Source organism: Castor canadensis, chromosome 16 (assembly GCF_047511655.1).
Source record: "Castor canadensis chromosome 16, mCasCan1.hap1v2, whole genome shotgun sequence".
Classification (NCBI taxonomy): Eukaryota; Metazoa; Chordata; class Mammalia; order Rodentia; family Castoridae; genus Castor; species Castor canadensis.
In genome coordinates, this window is record NC_133401.1 from 18,767,296 (window position 1) to 18,790,109 (window position 22,814).

Here is a 22,814-nt window from a genome sequence, read left to right on the forward strand (position 1 = left end):
GAGACAATTGAATACCCATGTTTTGTGGTGGCATTAGGCACAGTAGCTAAAAATGGCATGCCAGATGTAGTGATGCACATCTGTAATCCCTGCTTCTTGAGAGGTAGAGGCAGTAGGATCAAGGCCTGCACCTCGCCTGCACAAAAAACATGAGACCCTATCTGAAAAGTAAAGTAAGAGCAGAAGGGCTGCAGGTATGGCTCACGTGGTAGAGCACCAGCCTAACAAGCATTAGGCCCTGGGATCAAATTCCCATTATGGCAAATAAAAAATGGCAAGTAAGATCCAGAGACAGATGAATGGATAAATAAAATGAACCCCATCCATCTTGTGGACAATTATTTCACCTTGAAGAGGAAGGAAATTGGATATGTTACAACACAGGTGAACCTTGAAGGCACTTTGCTAAGTGCTATAAACTAACTGCTTGAGTAAAGACAAAACTGTATGATTCCACTGAGATACTGAAAGTAGTCAAAATCATAGACTCAGTGAAAGAACATGCCATCTCAGGACAGCAAAGGAGCTAGGGTCTTGGTGATAGATGACAAGGTGCAGGTGAGATGGGTAGGATGATTTCATAAGATACGGGTGGATGCTGGCAGTGGGTGTGGAGGGATGTGGATGGATTGTGGTTACCTGGAGATGGGATGGAGAGGAACTACAGCTGGATTGGCTGTATGAGTAAGAGAAAAGTAAGGTCAGAGATGGCATCTAAAGACTTGGTTTCGGGAACTGAACAGATGGTGGGGCATTTTAGTGGATGAGAATGACATAGGAAGAAAGTGGTCATGGCCCTGTTCTGACTGGGAATAAGGATTCCACATTGGATTCACTGGATATTTAAAACTCTTTGTTGAAATGATGGACATTAACTATCCTTGGGTTCCCATCACATGCTGGGCACTGGGATGATGCTTTGCTTGTGGGATCTCCTGTAACTCTCACATCCACAATTGGAATCTTACTGTGTGCAAGCATGGATTTCAGCCTGTTTATGACATCGCCTCACCTGGATCATTTGATAAAGTATCAGGTATGTGTTGCACCAAGGAGGCCCATGAGAGACACTTGAGGACTCTGCAGGGCTACCCTGGAAGGTCTCTGCAAGGCCTATTCCTCCCAGAAATGCAGGTGGTGAGCAGAGCCAGACCCTATAGGGGCACTCATTCCCCATCTCTACTTCTCAACCCCCCCAAATCCCATTTGACCCGTACTGACCTCTCAGGAAGGAAAGGTCTCGCTCAGGCGCAGATTTAACTAATCTTCCATTCTCAAATTGACTTCCCAACTGGGTGATGGGGATGTAAGCCTGGAGTGCAGGATAGCCAGCATGGTGAGGAGTGAACTCAAACCAGGATTCTGGGAGGGGACAGAAGGGTAAGTCATCAGCACAGATCAAAGAATGTAGCAGGTACGCAGGAAAAGAAAATGACAACTAAGGCACTAAAATATCAGAAACAGTATTTGCAATCTCAGAAATGACTTGGGAATTCCTCTCTAGAAGTTTCAGAGTTTTTATCTAGCTGGTAGCAGGTCATTATTTTCTTAGCATCCTGTTTCTACTATTTCCTCAAACTTGAGTCCTCACTGCCATCTTTCTCCTCCATCTCATTGTAGCTCAAATTCCAGAGCAAGGGAGGGGTGAGAAGTGTCTAGACACACTGTTGCATAGAGGACGATCTGTGGGTGTTGGGGAGACCCTGGAATGTTTCAAGGAGGGACATCTCATGTCTGGAGGCTTGTGCTGGAAACTTCCTTCCAGCAGACATGAAAGAAGGTGATGGTGTGGGACAGGGAAGCCAGTGAGGAGCTAATTACAAGAGGTTTCCTAAGTGACTAAGACACAAGGTCAAAGGTGGGCTTGGAGTGGTGGCAAAGAGTACAATGGTTGATAATGAGGAGAGGCATTTAGAGGAAGGACTAGATTAGGGGGTTTGTGGATAGTAAGAGGCAACTCTACCCACTCTGGTAGAAAACCAGCATAGGGATTTCTATTAGGAAGAGAGAGAGAAAGAAGGAACCCTGGGGACTTCTAAGCCTTGAAATGCCTGAGGACATACAAGCACTTGAATGATGTCTAATGAATAGTGAAAAGTCAAGAGATATTTGTTGAACAAACCAGTATGTTTTATGCTTAAGAAATAGGGTCAGCAGGTCTCAGTCTGAGTAGAGACAGTGTGGATTAAAAGACAAATGGGGCCATCTGGCCATCTGGAAAGTCACCAGCATTTGGATGGTTGTGGGAACCATGGTGCTGTATATGTTCCATACAGCCTAATGAAACCCAGCAACACCTTATGAAAAGGGGGAGTGGGAATGCAATGAAGGGGATGAACTTGGGCAATGTACATCTTAGAAATGTGTGGAAATACTGCAATGAAATCCCCTCAAGTATTAACCTATAATTAAAAGCTAATAAAACTTTTTTTAAAAAGACAAAAGTGAGAGAGGCTCCTTGCTCTCACCTTGGTCCTCAGACATCTTGTATTACTTTATTTTTTTCATTTTTATTCATGGTCCTGGGTGGATTCCTTGCAGCAATTTCAAACAGGCTTACAGTGGACACGGGTTAGCTTGCCCCCGCCTGTGTTACAGGTGATCCACACAAAGCAAGTGTGTACCATTTGGTGACTTCTAGGGTCTCCTTTTGCTCCTGGGCTCCGTAAGGAAGGTCAGTGACACATCTTTGCATTGCAGTGAATGCCTTTCAACCTGTCAGTATCTCCCACTCCAAATTTTTGCTTACTCTGGGTTTTATGATCCTTCCAATCATCGTGAAGGTCATTGTCAATGGCTGCAAATATTGGGTAGGGTAGTGTCCCTTTTTCCACATGCTTCTTCATGCTGGACAACAGAGAGCCCTGGAACTTTGGAGAGAAGGTACCAAGATTGAGAGTGGTGCAGGCACAAAGGCACCATTATGCTTTCACCAGCTGGGTTGGGCCTTTAAACACGGTCCCCATAGAACTGGAACGACTTTTCTGTCCTATTCACTGCCCCCACTCATACCCCCAGACACAAACAAAAAAGAGCATAAGAAACTTTTGAAGGACGTGAGAAGGCTTAGTAGCTTATTGTACTGATGATGACTAGCTACATGCATATGTCCAAATTCATCAAAATGTAAACATTTACTATGAACATTCACTCCATTTTGAGCATACCAAATATACATCAATAAAGCTTAAAAACAACAAATTAAACAATGAGAGCTGGGGTGTGACTCAAGTGGTAGAGCACTTGCCTAGAACAAGCGAGTGATGTAGGACCTAGTCTCAATTACGTACAAAACAAAACAAACACACAGAGAAAGAAAAAGAGGAGAGAGAGAGGAGAGGGGAGAAGGGAGAGAGACAGAAAGAAAGAAAATATAGCACAGATAGACACCAATTTCCCCCAGGTTACAGTCTGATAGAAACCCTATTACCCTCACTAGTAATTTCAGTCTCTTTCCCTTTTCCAAGATTCAGGCTTTATATCATTTTCCGCTCCAATATTTACGAATGGAACAATTGTTCAACCCAATCTATCAGTAAAGGGATCCACTAGAGGAAGCATTCATTTTGGACTTCCACCCCAAAGTGATCATGACCCTCCTTCTGTGAGAACTTCACCTGTGCTGAGATCACACTGGTCCATAACAGTAGAACCCGGGTAGCTCCTGCTCTGAGATGAACTGACCAGGCAATAAGGGGCTGGACCACAAGGCCAGTATTTGGCATATCTACAGGTGAGCACAGTAACACTCTGGATCTGGGGAAACATTTCACACTATGTACAAGGAGAAGCAGAAACCATTAGTCTGCCAGGAGTAAGACTGATGAGATACAAGAGCAGAGAGAGGTAAATGCAAGAAATCAAGTGGCAAAGGAGAGAGGGAGCGAAAAGTTGCTACAGGTACCTGCTGCCTTTAGATGCCCTTGAATCTTTATTTTAAATTTTTTTAAAGTACAAGGGTTTGAACTCAGGGCTTCACACTTGTTAGGCAGGTGCTCAATGGCTTAAGTTATGACTCTAGCCATTTTTGTTCTGATTATTTTGGACATAGGGCCTCACTTTTTACACAGGTTGATCTGGACCATGATCTTCCTATTTTATGCTTCCCATAGTAGATGGGATGACAGACCCACACCAGTAAGCCCAGCTTTTTTTAACTGTTGAGACAGTCTCACAAATCTTTTTTGTCTAGCTAGCCTCAAAGCACAATTCCCCTTTACTCTGCCTCATAGCGTGGGATGACAGGTGCATGTCACTGTGCCCAACTATTGTTTGAAGAGGTCTCACGAAGTGTTTGCAACTTCTCATGAAGTTTTCTGGCCTCAAACCATGATCCTCCTGATCTCAGCCTCCCAAGTAGGTAGGATTATAGGCACAAGCTGCAGCACCAGCACCTGGCTTGCCCTTGCATCTTTCTTGTATATTATATTACTTTACTTTTTGCATAACAGAATTAGAATCTAACTCTACCACAAGAGACTGAAAGCAAGATCTAAGTGTCAGGATTTAGAAGACCTGAAAGTCTTAAAAGATCTTTGGTGGCTCTACACCTGAGCCCTGCATGCCCAATTGGAGGGACTTACTTCTCTGGTTTGTCTGGAGATAACTACATAGGCCCAGAAGTCAGTGAGAGAGTAATTCTCCAAACTCGCAACCTCGATGGTTTTTTGCAGGCTCTCCCTTACGGACCAATTCTCTGGTTCAAATCGATGTTCCAAGTCAGCTTCAATGAGGTCCATGTTCCCACTGTTAGTGTAGAATGAAGACAGTGCCCTGGGACAGAGAAGGAGGTGTCACGTTATCTCTGCATGGAAAGTGTGCTGAGATTGGTTAGCTATATCTGTTCTTGATTTGGAAACAGGCTCACAGGTGTGAGTGCTTCATATCTCCCACATTACAAGCCTGAAGTTAAAAATGTGCATGGAGAAGGCTGAGAACAGTGAATGTGAGGAAGTATTAACTTTGAATGCCTTCCTCCTGGAAGGACAATAAACATGAAAAATTAACTTATGTGATATAAGTAACTGAAGAATGATAAAGCTCAATACAGGTCTTGTGCATCATCTGGGAAGATCCTTCAATGTTACAAGCAGGAAAATGAGAGCAATATAAAAGTAATGACTCTTGAGAGCCAAATCATATTTGTCTAGACTGACATTTATTAAGTGTTTGCATGTGATGGTCTTGTCATTGTCATAACCAACCAAGAAAAGGAATGGCAAGTTCATTCTCAATTCACAGGAGAAAACACTGATACATAGAGAGGTTAAAAGCAAAGTCCTCAAGATCACATGGGGAGCATGAAGCCAAACTGGATTTTTCTCCAGATAATCCATCACCTTCACATTTTATTTTCCACAGAGTGCATTAGAGCAACGAATTGAGAACAAGGCTAGGTAGGGGAGTTTTCAAAGAGGAACACCTTGACACTTCCATTTAGGAATCTCAATATCCATGCGTTCACCGAATAAATATTTGTGATGCTCATATTATCACTTTTGAATGCTCCCTGTCTACACTTGTGCTGTCCAATAAGATAAACACTGGCCACGTGCAGCACTTCAACACTTGCAATGTGATTACTGTGACTCAAACACTGAATTCTCAATTTTGTTTAATTTTAAATAACTTTAAAAATTTAAACACAGGTATTCCATTCAGTTACTGGGAAACCTTGAAGACTTTTGGTACCAGTTGGGTACAGACAACTCCTTTTCCAATGTAGTTCATGTTAACATCCAGCGAGACCTCAGCATCAAACTAGAAGGTGCTATGTGTGGAAAGTGCATAGCTTTCAAAGACTTAACCTGACAAAAGGCACATCAAATATCTCTTTAATAATGTCCATATCGATTATGTGTCAAAACACTAATAGCATAGATATGGGTTATGCAGAAAATAGACATCATAACTAATGTCACTCTTCCCATTTTCCTTCTTAATGAGGCTATAACAAGTAAGTAGAAACTTTGCTGAAAAGTATTAACTTCTCACTTGGGCCAATGAGTTTAGTAAAAGGAGGAGAAAAGCCTGGCATCCCTGCCTCCATTTTGCATCTGTCTCCTTTGTGTTAAATCTTTGGGTCAAACTCCTACTTAATTCTGCACGTAGGCATATTAATCATTCAAGGAGTGTGTCTAAAATCAGTGATACATAACCTGTCTTATCCCCCAAAATAGTGCCTGAAAGCCTGTATTAACCGTCCTAAACCTTCTCTTATCCTGGAATCCTGACTGACAGGACATGACTGCTCAGTAAACATCTTTATGACAAGGGACCAAGGCTCCCCCTAAACAAAGGCAATAAGGACCTCGCAGGACCAGAATTGAGATAATGATCAACACTGAATGAATTTTGACCAAGGCTGCTTAATTAACTACACATCTCTCCCCTGCCTAAATTCTTCCTCTAATGAAAACTAAGCTCATATCTGACCCCACAGATGCGCTAAAGTGTTTACATTCCCTCTTCCCTTTGTGTGCCTGTGCAGAGCTAAGAAATCTCTTTTCTCTGCCCTTCACCATTACTTGTCATGGTGACAGGTGTACAGCCTAGTCTGTGAGGATTCCAAGAGGCAGGGCTTTTCCCCTAAAACCCTGGTGTTGAGGCTAATAGAAACTTTGACATGTGTATTTCTATCACATAGCTCTTGAAACAGGTACTTAGAAACTGCTTGTGTTGAAAAGCACTGACTCCTCACTTAGGCCCATATATTAACTAAAGGCAGGAGAAAAGATTGGTTTCTCTGCCTCCATTTTGTATCTGTCTCGGCTCTGGGCTGTTCACCTTGCTTCCACCTTGCAATCCAGGACTTATCAATATCATCTCTCTAAGGAGGGGTGGAGGAAACTGCTACCACAGAAAGGAAGAGCAGATCCTTTGCAGGACAGACCACCCACCATGCTACAAAGCCTTCTGTATTCTGTCTGCATTGCTCCCCTTACATGATGACAGGAACTTCTCCTGAACCCCTTGTGAACCAAGACTGAGATAATGATCATGGACTGTTTAATAATTATACAGACCTTTCGACCCTGCCTCAAATCCGTTCTCTACTTAAGCCTAAATCTCACGTCTGTGCAATAAGATGGGGGCTGAAGTGCTTACTCTGCCTCTTGTCACTTGGTGATTCTGCTGCATGGAACTGACAGGTGGGACCCCCAGAGTTGATCTTAGGGCATAAAATTCCAATTTCATGCTGGTTTGAATGCTTCAATATGTTGCATCATTTAATTCTCTCAGCCGCTCCCTGCAATTATTAAGATATAACTAATTGCTCTCAACCTGAGTGTAATAAGACAACCAGACCTGTTTCTCCTTATCTGGATGTGACCTGGGACCTGTTAACCAATCTTGTCCCAGCTCTCCAAATTACATTACTAATTGCTAAGATTAGTACTGCTATCCTGCTTGGGAGGAAACCAAGGCACATAGAGGTGACATCTGTGTTTCTCACAGCCCACAAAGGACAGCTCTGGGAATTGAATCAAAGCTTTTGGATGGAAGGCCTGCATTCCTCATCACTTGCTGCAGTGCTGTGCACCTCCAAGGAGCTACAGAAGAAACATGTCTTTTGATTCCTGTTTCCCACAGAGCCCCCTGGAGGTGGGCACTAAGAAAGTTCTGCTAACCCTCTTGCCCTGTCACTCAGAAGTTAGCTTTGGGAACACAGGCCCCAGGTGTTACTGTGTAGGGGCTGCCTCACTCCTAAGTCCTGCACTGCTTCTCTTCACCCTGTTGTCTCATTAGCTGTTAACCTCATAAACTACACCAGTTGAAAAGCCAGTCCACCTTATCTCTGCACAGAAAATGTGTCAAGGTTGATTAGCAATGTCTGTCCTTCGTGTGGAATCAGGGACACAGGCATGAATGCTGAGAACTGCTGTCTGGAGACTTTTGAATGAGAAAGTCCTACAGAGGCTGAGTGCAATACTTTCTTATAAAGGCTGACAAGTCCACGCACCTAAAATGTGAATACTGTACCTGAACTTGTAAAGACTGCTTTAAAGTCAGGAAGTAGTTATCATGCTTTGCACTGGTCTTCTGTGACACAAGAAAGATACTGATGGTTGTCTCAGGTCCTGGAACAGATCTCCTGGAGTTTTCTGATAATAAGGGTGGCAGGAACACCTTTGGTTCTAATAAGGTGACTCTTGGCTGAAGGACTGCTGGAAAGCCTTAGGAAAGTATAAAACCTGGCCCAAAGCTTGGAACTTTCAGCTTCACTCCCCAGACTCTGGGGAGGGGAAGGCAAGAGGGGCTGGAGATGGAGTTTGGACACCAGTGGCTAGTGATATAAGCATTATGGATATGTAATGAAACCTCCATTAAATTTCCTAAAGGACAGGGGCAGAGACCTTCTGTGCTGGGGACACATGGAGATACAGGGGGTGGTGGCTCAGAGAAGGCATGGAAGGGCCACCTCCATCTCAGCCCTGTGGTATGCATCTCTTGCACTTGGCTGTTCCTGAATTGTCTCCTTTATTGTAAATGTAAAGGAAGTGCATCCTTGAGGTCAGTGACCTGTTCTAGGAAATTATTAAACCCTAGGGGAAGATTGTGAGAACCCCTAATTTATGATCAGTCTTTCAAAAGTATGGTGACCTGGAACTTTTTGACTGGTGTTTGAAATGGAGCCAATCTTATGGGACCGAGCCACCTTTATTTGTGAGCCTGGTGGATCACTTTTGGTAAACACTGTCACAAGGGAACTGATTGTGGGACAACAGTAGTGACAGAGAGTTGGAGAAGTGGTGTTAGGAAAGACAGAATAGGGTTAACAGAGGAAGGAGAGAAGGCAGGGTGCTGAGGAGAGGAGAGATACAAGGTCACAACTAGATAAGTAGGAACATATTCCTGGCTGGGGAAGTAGCTCAGTGTAGAGCACTTACCTAGCATGAGCAAGATCCTGGGTTTAACTCCTAGCATCACACATACAAACACACACACTGACACAGTGACCTACTCCTAGAATCATAGCTGCTTCAAAGGCAGAGATCAGGAGGACTGCAGTTTGAGGCAAGGCCAGGCAAAAAGGTTGCAAAAGCCCATCTCAATGATTAACCCAGGTCTTGTGTCATGTACCTTTCATCCCAGCTAGTAAGGATGTCCTCGGGGCAAAAACACAAGATCCTATCTAAAAAATAATTTAAGGAAACATGGGCTAGATTGCTGCTCATGTGGTAGAGCTTCTGCCCAGCAAGCAGGAGGCCCTGAGTTTACACCCTAGTGTGGCACCCACAACACAGAGAAAGAAATGAGGAGTAAGTTATGCCGTTCTATTAAATGCGGGGTTTGTATAATGAGCAATATTGTTTTGCATAATTCAAAATAGCTAGAAGAGATGACTCTGAATGTCATTGTTACATAGAAATGATAAATGTTTGAAGTGATGGATATTCTAAGTTTTGTGAGTGATAAATACACAAGGTACACAGGTACTGAAACATCACAGTACACCCCATAAAATGCATATTTTTAATCTTCTATCATGTAGAAAAAGGAAAAATGCATTTGGTGTCAAGAGGAAACTTCTTTCATTTTTGTATTGAAACAACACTCGCCCTCCATTCCCGAAACACAACTTACCAAGTGGAGCCTGAGACCCCTGCAAGGTACGTGATGACATCCAACAGGCCATGGTTTTTCATCTCGATCAGGACCCCAAGACAGGCAAAGTGTGCCCTCAGACCCCCGCCGGAGCCAAGAACAGCAATGACTGGGGCCTGTCGTTGTAAAGAGTACAGTTGGAGGTTCAGAGTTGGGGGGACAGAATTGGGAACAACATGGATGCCTAAGCTCTCCCTTGGGCAGGGGAAATGTGCCTCCTGTGTGAATGCTCTAGCAGTACAGATCTGTATCCTTCTATTTCTTCCCTTCTCCTCTGCTAATCCTGTGCCCTCAGACCCCGGGCACAGTGGGGTCAAACACCAGCCCCTCAGGAATATCTTCCAACCTTACCTCATCAGCCTTGATGCCCAGTTTATTCAGAGACATCACCACCTGCGGCTTGCGGTTGTCCACAGCCTCCTTCTCTTCTTTCTGGAGTTCAGGAGTGATGAGAACTCCATGGCTTTCCAGGACAAAACAGAAACAACAAACTCCAGAAAATTTGTAATGAGAGACAAAGAATCAAACATAGAATTTATGTTTTATAGAGTGGTGCTGTCTAAAAATGTAGCCACCAGCACTGGGTGATTATTGAACAAACATGGTGCATTGGAATGGAGAAATGCTGTGTGTGAGTTGCACACAAATCAACAATATTTCAGTGATAATTTTGTATGAAAATGTCATAGTGCAACCCCTTCTTTTGTGCAATTAGTAACAGTTAAGAAAATATTGATGACATGGTGCACCCACGGTGGAAACCATTCAGTGGTTCACAAAAATGTTAGTGATTTGGGGGACTGCTCATGGCTCATCTCCCCTACGTCCTCCATTCAGTTTATTTTCAATGCTGTGCTTCCCTACTGCATGCCTGCTCCTGTTAGGAGAAGGTCAAAGGTTTCCTGAACACAGTATGATTCTAGGTACAACTTCTGTGTGAAGATTCCAGATGCTTATTTCTTAGGAAAGATCAGTTCATCCATTCCCTGTACAAAGGATACCTGATCTACATCATGGATCACATCCAAACACCCAGAAAAAATCCCAAAAAACTGGTGTGTGAGGGAGAGAGGAGAGCTCAGTGGGCAAGTTTGCTTCAAGCCTTTTTGGAAGGATTGGTCATTTGGTTTCCTGGGTTTGATCCAAGGGTATTCTTGTTAATCAGTCACCTGCTCCTCAACCCAGAGGATATAGTTTCCTTCCAATTGGCCATGGTGACATGGACATTTCTTGAAGCTAAGCTAGAGGATGAGGACCAGTTTTGAGCACACTACCCAATTGAAGATCAGCCCATGCATCGTGTTCTCCTCCCTTTTACCCCAAGTCTGCACACCACCAACCTGGAGGCACAGGAGATGTGACTCCTTGGTGGGCACTAGGCAGGAAGCTCCGTGTGACTAGACACACTGAGCAATGGAGACCAGTAGGATCTAGGGATGTGTGGTCCCAGGACACTTCTTTCTCTGTCCTAATTCTGAAGTTCCTCATGTTTGCAATGGCTTGGAGATGTCCCAATTGCCTGTGACAGTTGTGAGGAGACTGGCTGAGAAGAAGGAACCTTGACAATGAGATGCCTCCAGCCTCCCTGTATGTTTTATCCATTAAGTGCTCCTCCCTTCTGTGAAAGGGACAGATGGAAACAGTCACAATTCTGTCAGCAAAATTAACTCTGGAGAAGACTGGAGTTGCTGTGTGTAAGTCACCAGCAGGGGCAAAGGGATTCACAAATGCAATGTGGCATTTATATATATAAATATTAATTATATATATATGTGTGTGTGTGTGTATATATAAAAGATAGCTTTTATTCTATTTATCAGTTGTGCCTGTTACGACAAAACTCTGATCTTAGGTTCCGTGATGAATTCAGGAAGTCAAGTGTGAGCCCCAGTGGGGCCTCTGGTCCAGGGTTTTTATGGATTCACTGGAGCAAAAGAGTCACCTAAATCCCTGCAAGGGGAGTGGCAGGAGATGGACGAACCAAGTGCTTTTCCAGAACCCCTTCCCACCCTCCCCCTGTGTCTGTCTTGCCCTTTGGAAATGGGAGGAGATGGGTGGAAATCAGAGTAAAAACACTTCCTTGAGGTGCATGATTAATAACTTTAAAAAGGGATTTAATGGAGACTATGGGAATAAAGTCAACTCCTAACAAGCTAAACATCCTTTGTAAAGTAGATTGGCCTGCTTTTGGTGTAGGATGTGTCTAGGAAGGGTCACTAGATAAAACTGTGATTAATTAAGTTTAAACAATAAGTGTAAAAACAAAAACAAATACAAAAATCCCTAACACCCAGGAGACTGGTCTTCAAGAACCAGAGGCTAAAACTGGTCTTCAAAAACCAGACTCCATTGTTTATTTAAGATCAGGTACCAATTTAGTGCATGGACTAATGAAAACCAGAGTCTTTCAGTCTTGATGGGTAGCTTTGGTGCCCCAGTTTGCACGTCTTCAGCGAAAATGGGCATCCTAAAGGAGGACTGAGGCTCAGCACTAACTGAGCTCTTACAAAAATTAACCTATGAAGGATGGACTTGCACTGATACATAAGATCTGGTCTGACTTGAAAGAAAAGGAATGTTGCAGAATGGTTGTGAATGTCGAAAGAGGAAATTGCAGGAATGGAAACAAAATTGGGATAAGGTCTTCATGGACAAAGAAGGAAAGAAAGAGGAGAGATCCAAGATGGCAAGTAGGACACAGCCACAGACCTCCTGAGCAACGTGAACCAGGGACTTTGCTGAGATGCTGGAGACACCCTTGGCTGAGGTAAAGCACCAGGGAGAGCTGAAACTTCAGCACTCTGAACCAGAGCTCGTGGAAGGCTTCTCCACACCACAGTTTACTAAAAGAACAGCTGGCTGTGCATGCCAAGTCCCGCCCCATAGGCCTGCGGAGCCACTGCTCTACAGCCCTTGGGATCTCCTACTCTTGGGCTCTCTCCTCAGCCCCACCAGTGCCGCGTTCCACCAAACTCGCACCCCTCAGACCCACACGATCTCCACCAGATTGAGCCTCTAAGGCCTGTACAGGCCTGCACAGGCCTGCAAGAACTCTGCTCTGCTGGGCCACACCCCTAATGCCTGCCAAGCCAGCGATCCATACATGCCTGATCCACACACTCATGATCTCCGCTGCCTGCACCCCTCAGGCCTGCACAGGCCTGCACGATCTTGGCCGGCCCATGCCCCAAATGCCTACAGAGACCTTCAGAACTCCACTTCACCTGCCTGCGTCCCTCAGGCCTGCCAAGTGATGATCCACAGGCACTGCATGATCTAATGAATATGAAAACACAACCTACCAGAACTTATGGGACACAGCAAAGGCTGTCCTAAGAGGAAAGGTTATAGCCATGAGTGCATATACAAAAAGATCAGAAAGATCTCAAATCAATGATCCAATACTACGGCTCAAACTCCTAGAAAATCAAGAACAATGAAACCCAAAACAAGCAGAAGGAGAGAAATAATTAAAATAAGGGCTGAAATCAATGAACTAGAGATTAAAAAAAACATACAAAGAATTAATGAATCCAAAAGCTGGTTCTTTGCAAAACTAAATAAGATTGACAGACCCCTGGCAAACCTGACTAAAATGAGGAAAGAAAAAACTCAAATCAGAAATGCAAAAGGGGAGATAAAAACAAACACCACAGAAATCCAGGAAATCATCACAGACTACTTTGAGAGCCTATACGCTAGTAAATTTGAAAATTTTGTAGAAATGGACAGATTTCTGGACACTTACGACCATCCAAAACTGAACCAAGAGGACATTAATCACCTGAATAGATCTATAACACAAAATGAAATTGAGCAGCAATTAAGAGTCTCCCAGAAAAGAAAAGTCCAGGACATCATGGCTTCACTGCTGAATTCCATGAGATGTTTAAAGAAGAACTAATAGCAATCCTCCTTAAACTGTTCCATGAAATAGAAAGGGAAGGAACACTGCCTAACTCGTTTTATGAAGCCAACATTACTTGAATCCCAAAACCAGACAAAGACACCTACAAAAAGGAGAACTATAGGCCAATTTCCTTAATGAATATTGATGCAAAAATCCTCAATAAAATAACAGCAAACCAAATCCAACAACACATCAGAAAGATGATATAACATGACCAAGTAGGCTTCATCCCAGGGATGCACAGGTGGTTCAACATATGCAAACCTATAAATGTAATACAGCATATCAATAGAAGCAAAGACAAAAAACCACTTGATCATCTCAATAGATGCAGAAAAAGTCTGTGACAAGATCCAACAGCACTTCATGATAAAAGCTCTAAGGAAACTAAGATTAGAAGGAATGTACCTCAACATTGTAAAGGCTATATATGACAAACCTACAGCCAACATCATACTTAATGGCGAAAACCTGAAACCATTCCCCCTAAAATCAGGAATGAGACAAGGATGCCCACTATCTCCACTCCTATTCAACATAGTACTGGAGTTGCTAGCCAGAACAATTACGCAAGAAGAAGAAAAAAAACGAATATAAATAGCTAAAGAAACTGTCAAAATATCCTTATGTGCAGATGATAAGATCCTATACCTTAAAGATGCAAAAAACTCTCCCCAAAAACTCTTAGACACCATAAACAGCTATACCTAGGTGGCAGGATACAAAATCAACTTACAAAAATCACTAACTTTTCTATACACCAACAATGAACAAACTGACACAATTCCATTTACAAATACTTAGGAGTAAACCTAACAAAAAATTTGAATGACCTCTGCAAGGAGAATTACAAACACCTGAAGAAAGCGATCGAGCAAGACTACATAATATGGAAAGGTCTCCTGTGCTTATGGATTGCAAGAATCAACTTAGTAAAAATGGCTATACTACCAAAAGCAATCGACATGTTTAATGCAATTCTCATCAAAATCCCAATGACTTTCATCACAGAGATTGAAAAATGTACCCTAAAGTTTATTTGGAAATACAAGAGACCATGAATAGCCAAGGCAATACTCAGCAAAAAGAACAATGCTGGAGGTATCACAATACACGACTTCAAACTATATTACAATGCAATAGCAATAAAAACAGCATGGTACTGGCACATAAACAGACATGAAGACCAGCAGAACAGAATAGAGGACCCAGATATAAATCCACAGAAGTATACCCACCTTATTTTTGACAAAAGTGCCAAAAGTATACGATGGAGAAAAGACAGGTTCTTCAACAAATGCTGCTGGGAAAAGTGGTTATCCATTTGCAAGAAACTAAAACTAGACCCATGTCTATTACCCTCTACTAGTATCAACTCAAGATGGATCAAAGCCCTTAATATCAGACATGAAACTCTGAAGTTAGTACAGGAAGGAGCAGGAAACACTCTGGAACTAATAGATATGGGCAATGACTTCTTCAATAGAACCCCAGCAGCCCAGCAACTAAGAGAAAGGATGGACAAACGGGACTTCATAAAATTAAAAAGCTTCTGCAAACAAAAGAAATGGTCTCTAAACTGAAGAGACCATCCACAGAGTGGGAGAAAATATTTGCCAGCTATACATCAGACAAATGATTGATAACCAGAATGTACAGGGAACTCAAAAAACTAAACTCTCCCAAAATCAATGACCCAATAAAGAAATGGGCAACTGAACTAAACAGAATTTTCTCAAAAGAAGAAATTCAAATGGCTAAAAAACACAAGAAAAAATGCTCACCATCTCTACCATAAAGGAAATGCAAATCATAACCACACTAAGATTCCATGTCACACATTAGAATACCTATCATTAAAACACCACCAGCAACATGTGTTGTTGATGACGTTGGGAAAAAGGAACCCTCATACAATGCTGGTGGCAATTAAAGATGGTGCAACCAGTCTGGAAAAAAATTTGGAGGCCTCTTAAGAATCTAAACATGTGATCCAGCAATCCCACTCCTGGGTATACACCCAAAGGAAAGCGACACAGGTTACTCTAAAGGCACCTGCACACCCATGTTTATTGCAGCGCTATTCACAGTAGCCAAGTTATGGAAACAACCAAGATGCCCCACTACTGACGAATGGGTCAAGAAAATGTGGTATTTATACACAGTGGAATTTTACTCATCCATGAAGAAGAATGAAATCTAATCATTTGCAAATAAGTGGATGGACTGGAGAACATCATTCTCAGAGAGATTAGCCAGAGTCAGAAGACAAAAATCAGATGTTCTCCCTCATATGTGGTCTTCAGATCAAGGGCAACTACAGCAATGTTGTAGGACTTGGGTGACATGACAAGGGGAGAACATATACCAGAGGTACAGGGTTAAGATAGAAAACCCAAAACATGAAAGCATGTGATATCCCCACTCAGAGGAATTAATACAGAAACCCTAAAGCAACAGAGGTCAACACGAGAAGGGGATCAGGAATCAGTGTAAAGACGAGTTAGAAATGAATCAACCTGGGTTATAACACAATTATACATGAAAACAATGCTAGGAATCTCTCTGTATAGCTGTCCTTACCTCAACTAGTAAAAATGCTATGTCTTTCTTATTATTGTTTATTTCTACTGTTCAATGGAATTGGAGAAGAGCACAGAACAGGTTCTGCCTGAAAGAGGGTGGGAGACGGTGGGGATGGGGAGAGAAGGGAGAAATGACCCAAAGAAGGTATGCACATGTGAATAAATGAATAATAAAAAAACAAAAGAAAGATAAAAAAAAAGAAATGTCATAAAATGTTTAGAGACAAAAGAGGATAAAAGCTTTAATAAATTCTTTCAGCTGTATTTTTATGTCTTAAAAATAAAAAGTAAATAAAAACAATTTAGGAATATTCAAATATGCCAGAAATACTGAATTTGCTGGCACCTTTTCTTCTAGGGAGCATAAACAGGGAGAACCTACCTAAAAGGGTAAGAAAAAGAGCAATTTTGACAGTTGCTAGTGAAGAAAAAACAGTTACAAAAGGTTGGTGTAGTAAGCTTGGTCTGTTATTGAGACAGTCATGAGATAAGCTTATGTTTCCCTTGCTAATGTCTGGTCAGCTTATGCATCCATCTAATGGTATGCTCACAGTGTGTGTATATACAGAAACATCTTGAAAACAGTTCTTATTATACAGTCAATACAAAAATTATTATTGTGTTCTATTGCTGCTTTTAAGAAAACAGGTTATTAAACTTATTTCAATCATGTCTCACTAAGATTCAGGCATTCAGGGATTAATACTCCATCTCAGACCAGAGGAGAAATTAAAAAAAGAAAAAAGAAAAATGAAAAGAAAAGGGGGGTGTACAGTGTGCAACAAAACTCAGTGTACAGAGTTGCATAGTTAAAGAAATGATTTTTGCCTGCTTCATTTTGCCTTAAATAGACTCTGGTTTTAAATTCTCTCCTATATACAAATGAGCTTTCTCTCTCTCTATATATATATATACATATATTGATTTTCTACAAAAATAATTTCAAGATTGCTTTCTTTCTTGTTTTTTAATGGAAATGTAAGGTTCTAAGTTAAAAAGTTTTATGAGTTATTTTCAAGAAATAACAAAAAATATATAACAGATATTAAGGATATTGTTTTTAAAAAATAAAAAGTAAAAAAATAACACTTTCAGATAAAAAAAAGGATACTGACAAGCTCTCCCAGAAGGTACATATTAATTGTCACAAACATATAGAAGCTTATACAAGTGATTAAGTTAACTAAAATCTGAGTGTTACATTAAAGGTTTTGTAAGGTCAAAATTTAATGTACTGATGTTAAATTAAAAGTTACTTTTCTAGACTTACAACAAGACTATCTTTAAAATATTGTATTATTGTTCTTAATAACATTTACAAAAATATTGTCTAAAAAACTGGTTTTCATTTTGTCACGATAATTATCAGAAATTTTTGGTGCTACAGGTTAATCCACAGATTTATCAAGACAATAAGTGTTTATTAAAACACACAAAAGACAAGAGGCAGCTGAGCACAGGGGTTGCTCCTGCACTGATATAAAGATTGAGACAGACTTATTTATGTAAAGCAAAGCCAAAGTACACCCTCCAGATAGGACAAAATGAATAAATAAATAAATTAAAACCTCAAAAAGGAACACTACACTGGAAGTCAAGACCTCCAATTTTTACTGGACTCAACAAAGTGGAAGTGTTAGTCCTAATCCTTCCACAAGTTGGGTGGAGGGATTTTTTACACTAGGATAGCCAGATTGGGCTTATTACTTTAGGGAGCCTCCATTGACTCCAGGTTGGTGGGATCCTGCTCTATGTCTTGAGCCATATGAAATGTCAACAATCTGAGATATGATCCCTTATCAACATGTGAGCCATGATTCTTGGCCACTATGTTTCCTAACTCCACACTTAGTCCCCATAAATATTTACCTGTGTTCTCTGGTGATTTTTGTCAGCATTTTAACTACTAAGGTAACTGAGTCATGCTCATTGAAGAGTTGGTTTTGTTGGGGTTAACAACAAGGACAGCCCAGTTAGGACTAGTCTCCTCCCCCTTGCAGATGGCTTACTTTATCTCCTTGGATAGATACCAAGGACAGTTGGGTAGACAGTGACCTAACTACAACTTATGTTTCTTGATTGCCCAGCAACAATATCCCTTAGTGACCCTCCTGGTACTTTTCCACTAGCCCCCTGTATCTAGCCCAAGGCTGTGTATGGCAATGGGCTCTAGCTGTCTTGCTGGGGTCTCCCTTCACAGGGATCCTGCCTGAACAATAAACCCTGAATTGGTATTTGAGCAGTCTCCTGCCACTTCCAAAACTCTTACTTTCTAACAGGTTATATAAAACTAAGTAGATGACCTCATGGTTAAACAAGTGTTGTCTTCGATGATTCTAATACAGTTGGTATCCTACATGTGACTGTGACTAGGCTATTTGGGGTCACTGACACAGTTCTGCTCCCCCACTGATAAAAATCTAAGATTTACTTAAAGAACAACTAAACTAACATGTATATATAAGCTTTATAAAGTTGTAATGTTGTTGCTGGTTCCTATATTAATGTTTTTCAAGTACATCTAGCCTTCTAAAATACAAAATTAAGATACACATGGTAAAAAATGTTAGTGGTACTAATACACTGCTCTATTAGTTGCTAAATTGTCCATCAAAATTTAACCATTGGACTTTTAAGCTTTTCCCTTACAGTTCTGATCCTTCTGGGGCATTTAGAAACAAGTCCATAAAAATGACTCCATAACTACTTATGTGTCAACCAGGTTAGCTTTTAAGACATCTGCTTTTGTTAGATTTTGTTTTGTATTGTCCTTTTCTAGAAGCCCACTGCCTAAGAGCCACTCCTTCTAAGCCTCTTTGTTGCTTAAATTTGGCCAAAAGTTTCTAGTTGGCACTGTCTCCCATCAGAGACACCCACCCACCCACCTGGACATGGGACAAAATCCAGGAAAGAACAACGAATCAAGAAAGATCTTCATTCTATTGCCACACCACCCTGACCACGCCCTGCCTCATCTTTTCTTGGAAGCTAAGCAGGGTCGGGTCTGGATTGTACTTGGATGGAAGACAGATCTTTAAAAGAGACTGCTCAGAGACAAGCAGTTTGGAGACAAGGAGGGAATGCCATCAAAGATCCAATGTTGTCACTAATGCCAGACCTCTCAAAAATAGCCAAGGCTGAGAGGATTAAAGAAATGGTTCTTATGCATGTGTGGCTATCTGGCATTAAAGCCCTACTAGATACAAACTCATATTTTTAGGCAGGGTCTTCTACTTAAATAGAGACATAATAACTAGTTTTACTGGCTTTAAACATGTCCTTTGATACATAATGATGATGGTTTTATAATATACTGTTGCCATGGTAATTGTACTCAGTTAAAAAAAAAGACATTGTCTAGATAAAAAAATATATAAAATGTCCACCCATTAAAACCCCATGGAGATTCCCTTTTGTTGTTATTCTCTCTACTCCCACCGCAGTTAAAGTAGCAGAGATTGCTTCTTGGATCAACCACAGCTGAGTCAAACCAGCTTCTCTCAAATGGGAGTGCATCCCTGACCCAGCTTCACCATGTAGGATCACCCTCCGGAATCTGAGTATCCTCCCCTGGCAGGACTCTGCTTCCCAGGAATCAACAGGGGACCAAGTACAACAGGACAACAGCCCTGCTCTCATCACACCTTGGAACTGACTAGTCTACTCACTGCAGAAGCTTGAAGAATCGAGTCTCCAATGTGACAACTGGATGCATTGTCACCCCTTGTTTGTATCTGTTGCTGTACTTCTTACCATAATCTTTGGCTTAGTTCCGGCAGAGACTGTCCCTGCTGATTTGGACTCATGGTGAAAGGTTTTTATTTAATCTCAACTATCGTTTTTAGGAAGGATCCATACTTACTATTGATTGTTACTGATGTGGTTTCCCTTTATGGCCTCAGACCTCTCCTCCTGAGGCCTATGTATGCATACTACTTGGGCAGGAAATGTTGTCACTAGGACTTTGCTATTCCATACTTACTATTCTTGTGCAGGCACTGTCATACACTCACAACCAAACTGTGTATTCAGTGTGTTCCCATGGTAATCAGCATATCTGCTTCAACACCTCTTATCACCCCCAGAAGCAAGGGTTAGAGATCAGGAGCGTCCACAATCCTGGGAACCTTATCAGCCGCACCCAGGTGTTTAGTCCAGATAAACCAGTATCAAGGTTCTTTGATGCATGTGTAGCCATAGACAAGGGTGCATATGGAAGTATAAGCTATGGTTGTTGGGGCTTAGCTTGGTAAGGAGCCTATCCATCAAAGGATAAGTATTTGTGCTGGGGAGACAACTCTTGGCCATGTGATGATGTGGGTTCTCATTATTGTCCTTACTGAAGTTGTGTTTCATGGGCCACATGGCAGAGGACTAAGCACACAGCCTTTCTTCACAAAGGGAAAGCTGCCCCAAACTGCACCCATGGCTCCTGTAACCCTGTAAATTTCACTGTACTTAAACCATCAGTTTGGACATAGGGACATATAATTGGCACAAGGATGGAACTGGAGATCATCGTGTTAAGTAAAGTGAGACTCTGAAAGACCCATATTGCACGGTCTCTCTCGTATGTGGAATATGGATTTGAAAAAAGACATGAAAGCAGAAGGGGACTATTTAGAGGGATGAGTGGGAGAAAACAGAGGGTGATGTGAGGTGAAGATGATTGAAGCATATAGTATACATAAAAGAGAATGTCATACTGCAACCCCTTCTTTTGTGCAATTAGTAACAGTTACGAAAAGATTGGTGCAGCCATGGTGGAAACTGTTCAGTGGTTCACAAAAATGTTAGTCAGAATTATCAAATGACACAGTCGTCTCACTCTCAGGTATATAGTGAAGAGATTGAAAGCACATGTTTTAATTGAAATGTGTACATTAACGTTCATATTGGTGCTATTTATAATATCTATAAACTAGAACACACCCCAATGTCCATCAAGTGACAAATGCATAAACGAAATGTTGTCTCTCATATAATGAAATGCCACCTAGTAAAAAAAAGATTCTCATGCATGCCATAGCGTGACTGAACCTTAAAGAGACAAAGCCAATTGACAGAGATGACACAAAGACCACACATTGCACGATCCCACTTACATGACACATGCACATCAGGAAAACCCATGGGGATAGGAAGCACGTTAGTAAGTGTCAGAGGCTGGGAGAGAGAGAAAGGGAGTGATGCTTAATGGATGTGGTGCTTCCTGTCAGGATGATGAAAATGTTGTGGAGTAGATAGATACTGGTGGCAGTTGGAATACACTGTAAGTGTGTAAATGACCCTGAATTGTTTACTTTAAAATGGTTGAATGGGTAAATTTTATGATATTGTGTGTTTTGCTACAAAATAAAACTAAGTGGATAAAAATTTAACTGCACCTGCTTCCTTTTACTTTTTAAAATATGATTATAGGTCCTGGCACAATGGCTCACAGCTGTAATCCCAGTCATGAAGTGGGTATTTGGATGACCGTGGTTTGATGTCCATCAGGGAAAAAGTTAGCGAGACCCAATCTCAACAAATAAGCTGGACATGTTGGTGCTCACTTATAGCTCCTGCTATGTGAGTGGCCATAGGTAGGAGGACCACAGTCCATGCTGGCCCTGGGCAAAATGGAAGATGCTACCTAAAAATATTACTAAAGGAAAAGAATGTGCTGGGGCCATGGTGCAAGTGGTATAGTGCATGTCCAACCCCAATACTGCATATATATACATTATCTGTCTATCTATCTATCTATCTATCTACGTATCTACCTACCTATATATGGATAAACTTTAGCTATGGGTGTGACTCACCTTCTGTTCTTCTGGGACAGTGGTGATTTCAGGGACTGTTCAAGGCTCATCTTCGTAACTTCTTACACTCAGTTTATTTTCAATGCTCACCTTCCCTGCCTGCTCCTGTTTGCAGCAGGTTGAAGGGGTCCTGAACACAGTATGGTTCTAGGTATAACTTCTGTAGGAAGATTCCAGATGAGTATTTCTTAGGAAAGATGAGTTCATCCATTCACTGTATAAATGATATCTGATTTACATCATGGATCGCAATCAAGTACCAGAAAAAAAACTGGTGTGGAAGGGAGAGTGAGAACTCAGTGATTTGTAAGTTTGCTGAAAGCCTTTTTAAAAGGATTGGTCATTTGGTTTCCTGGTTTTGTCCCAAGGGCATTTTTGTTAATCAAGCACCTGCTCCTCAACCCAGAGGATATAGTTTCCTTCAAATTAGCCATGGTGACATGGGCATTTCTTGATGCTAAGCTAGAGGATGAGGACCAGTGTTGAGCACACTACCCAATTGAAGATCAGCCCATGCATCGTGTTCTCCTCCCTTTTATTCCAAGTCTGCACTCCACCAATCTGGAGGCACAGGAGATGTGACTCCTTGGTGGGCACTAGGCAGGGAGTTCTGTGTGACCAGACACACTGAGCAATGGAGACTACTAGCTTCTAGGGATGGCTGTGGTCCCAAGACAGTTCTTTCTCTGCCCTAATTCTGAAGTTTCTCATGTTTGCGACGGCTTGGAGATGTCCCAGTTCCCTGTGACAGTTGGGAGAACACTGGCTGAGAGGAAGAAACCCTAAAAATGAGACATCACCAGCCTACCTGTATGTTTTATCCACTAAGTGCGCCTCCATTTTGTGAAAGGGACAGATGGAAAAAGTCACAATTCTGTCAGCAAAATTAATTCTGGAGAAGGC

General features: G+C 41.7%; 1 protein-coding gene across 1 annotated transcript in view; it reads right to left on the reverse strand.

Moving 5' to 3' along the window:
* The window catches only part of LOC109697580 (cytosolic phospholipase A2 gamma-like), a 45,217-nt gene that overhangs the window by 17,311 nt on the left and 5,092 nt on the right, over positions 1–22,814 (reverse strand). Inside the window, exons 2-7 of the mRNA XM_074057856.1 lie at positions 21,912–22,071; positions 9,961–10,072; positions 9,589–9,725; positions 4,584–4,773; positions 2,750–2,870; positions 1,222–1,362 (exon numbers count right to left, since the gene is read on the reverse strand). Coding sequence (XP_073913957.1) covers positions 1,222–1,362; positions 2,750–2,870; positions 4,584–4,773; positions 9,589–9,725; positions 9,961–10,072; positions 21,912–21,961 — 751 coding nt within the window. The 5' untranslated portion in view covers positions 21,962–22,071. The remainder of the gene's footprint in view (positions 1–1,221; positions 1,363–2,749; positions 2,871–4,583; positions 4,774–9,588; positions 9,726–9,960; positions 10,073–21,911; positions 22,072–22,814) is intronic.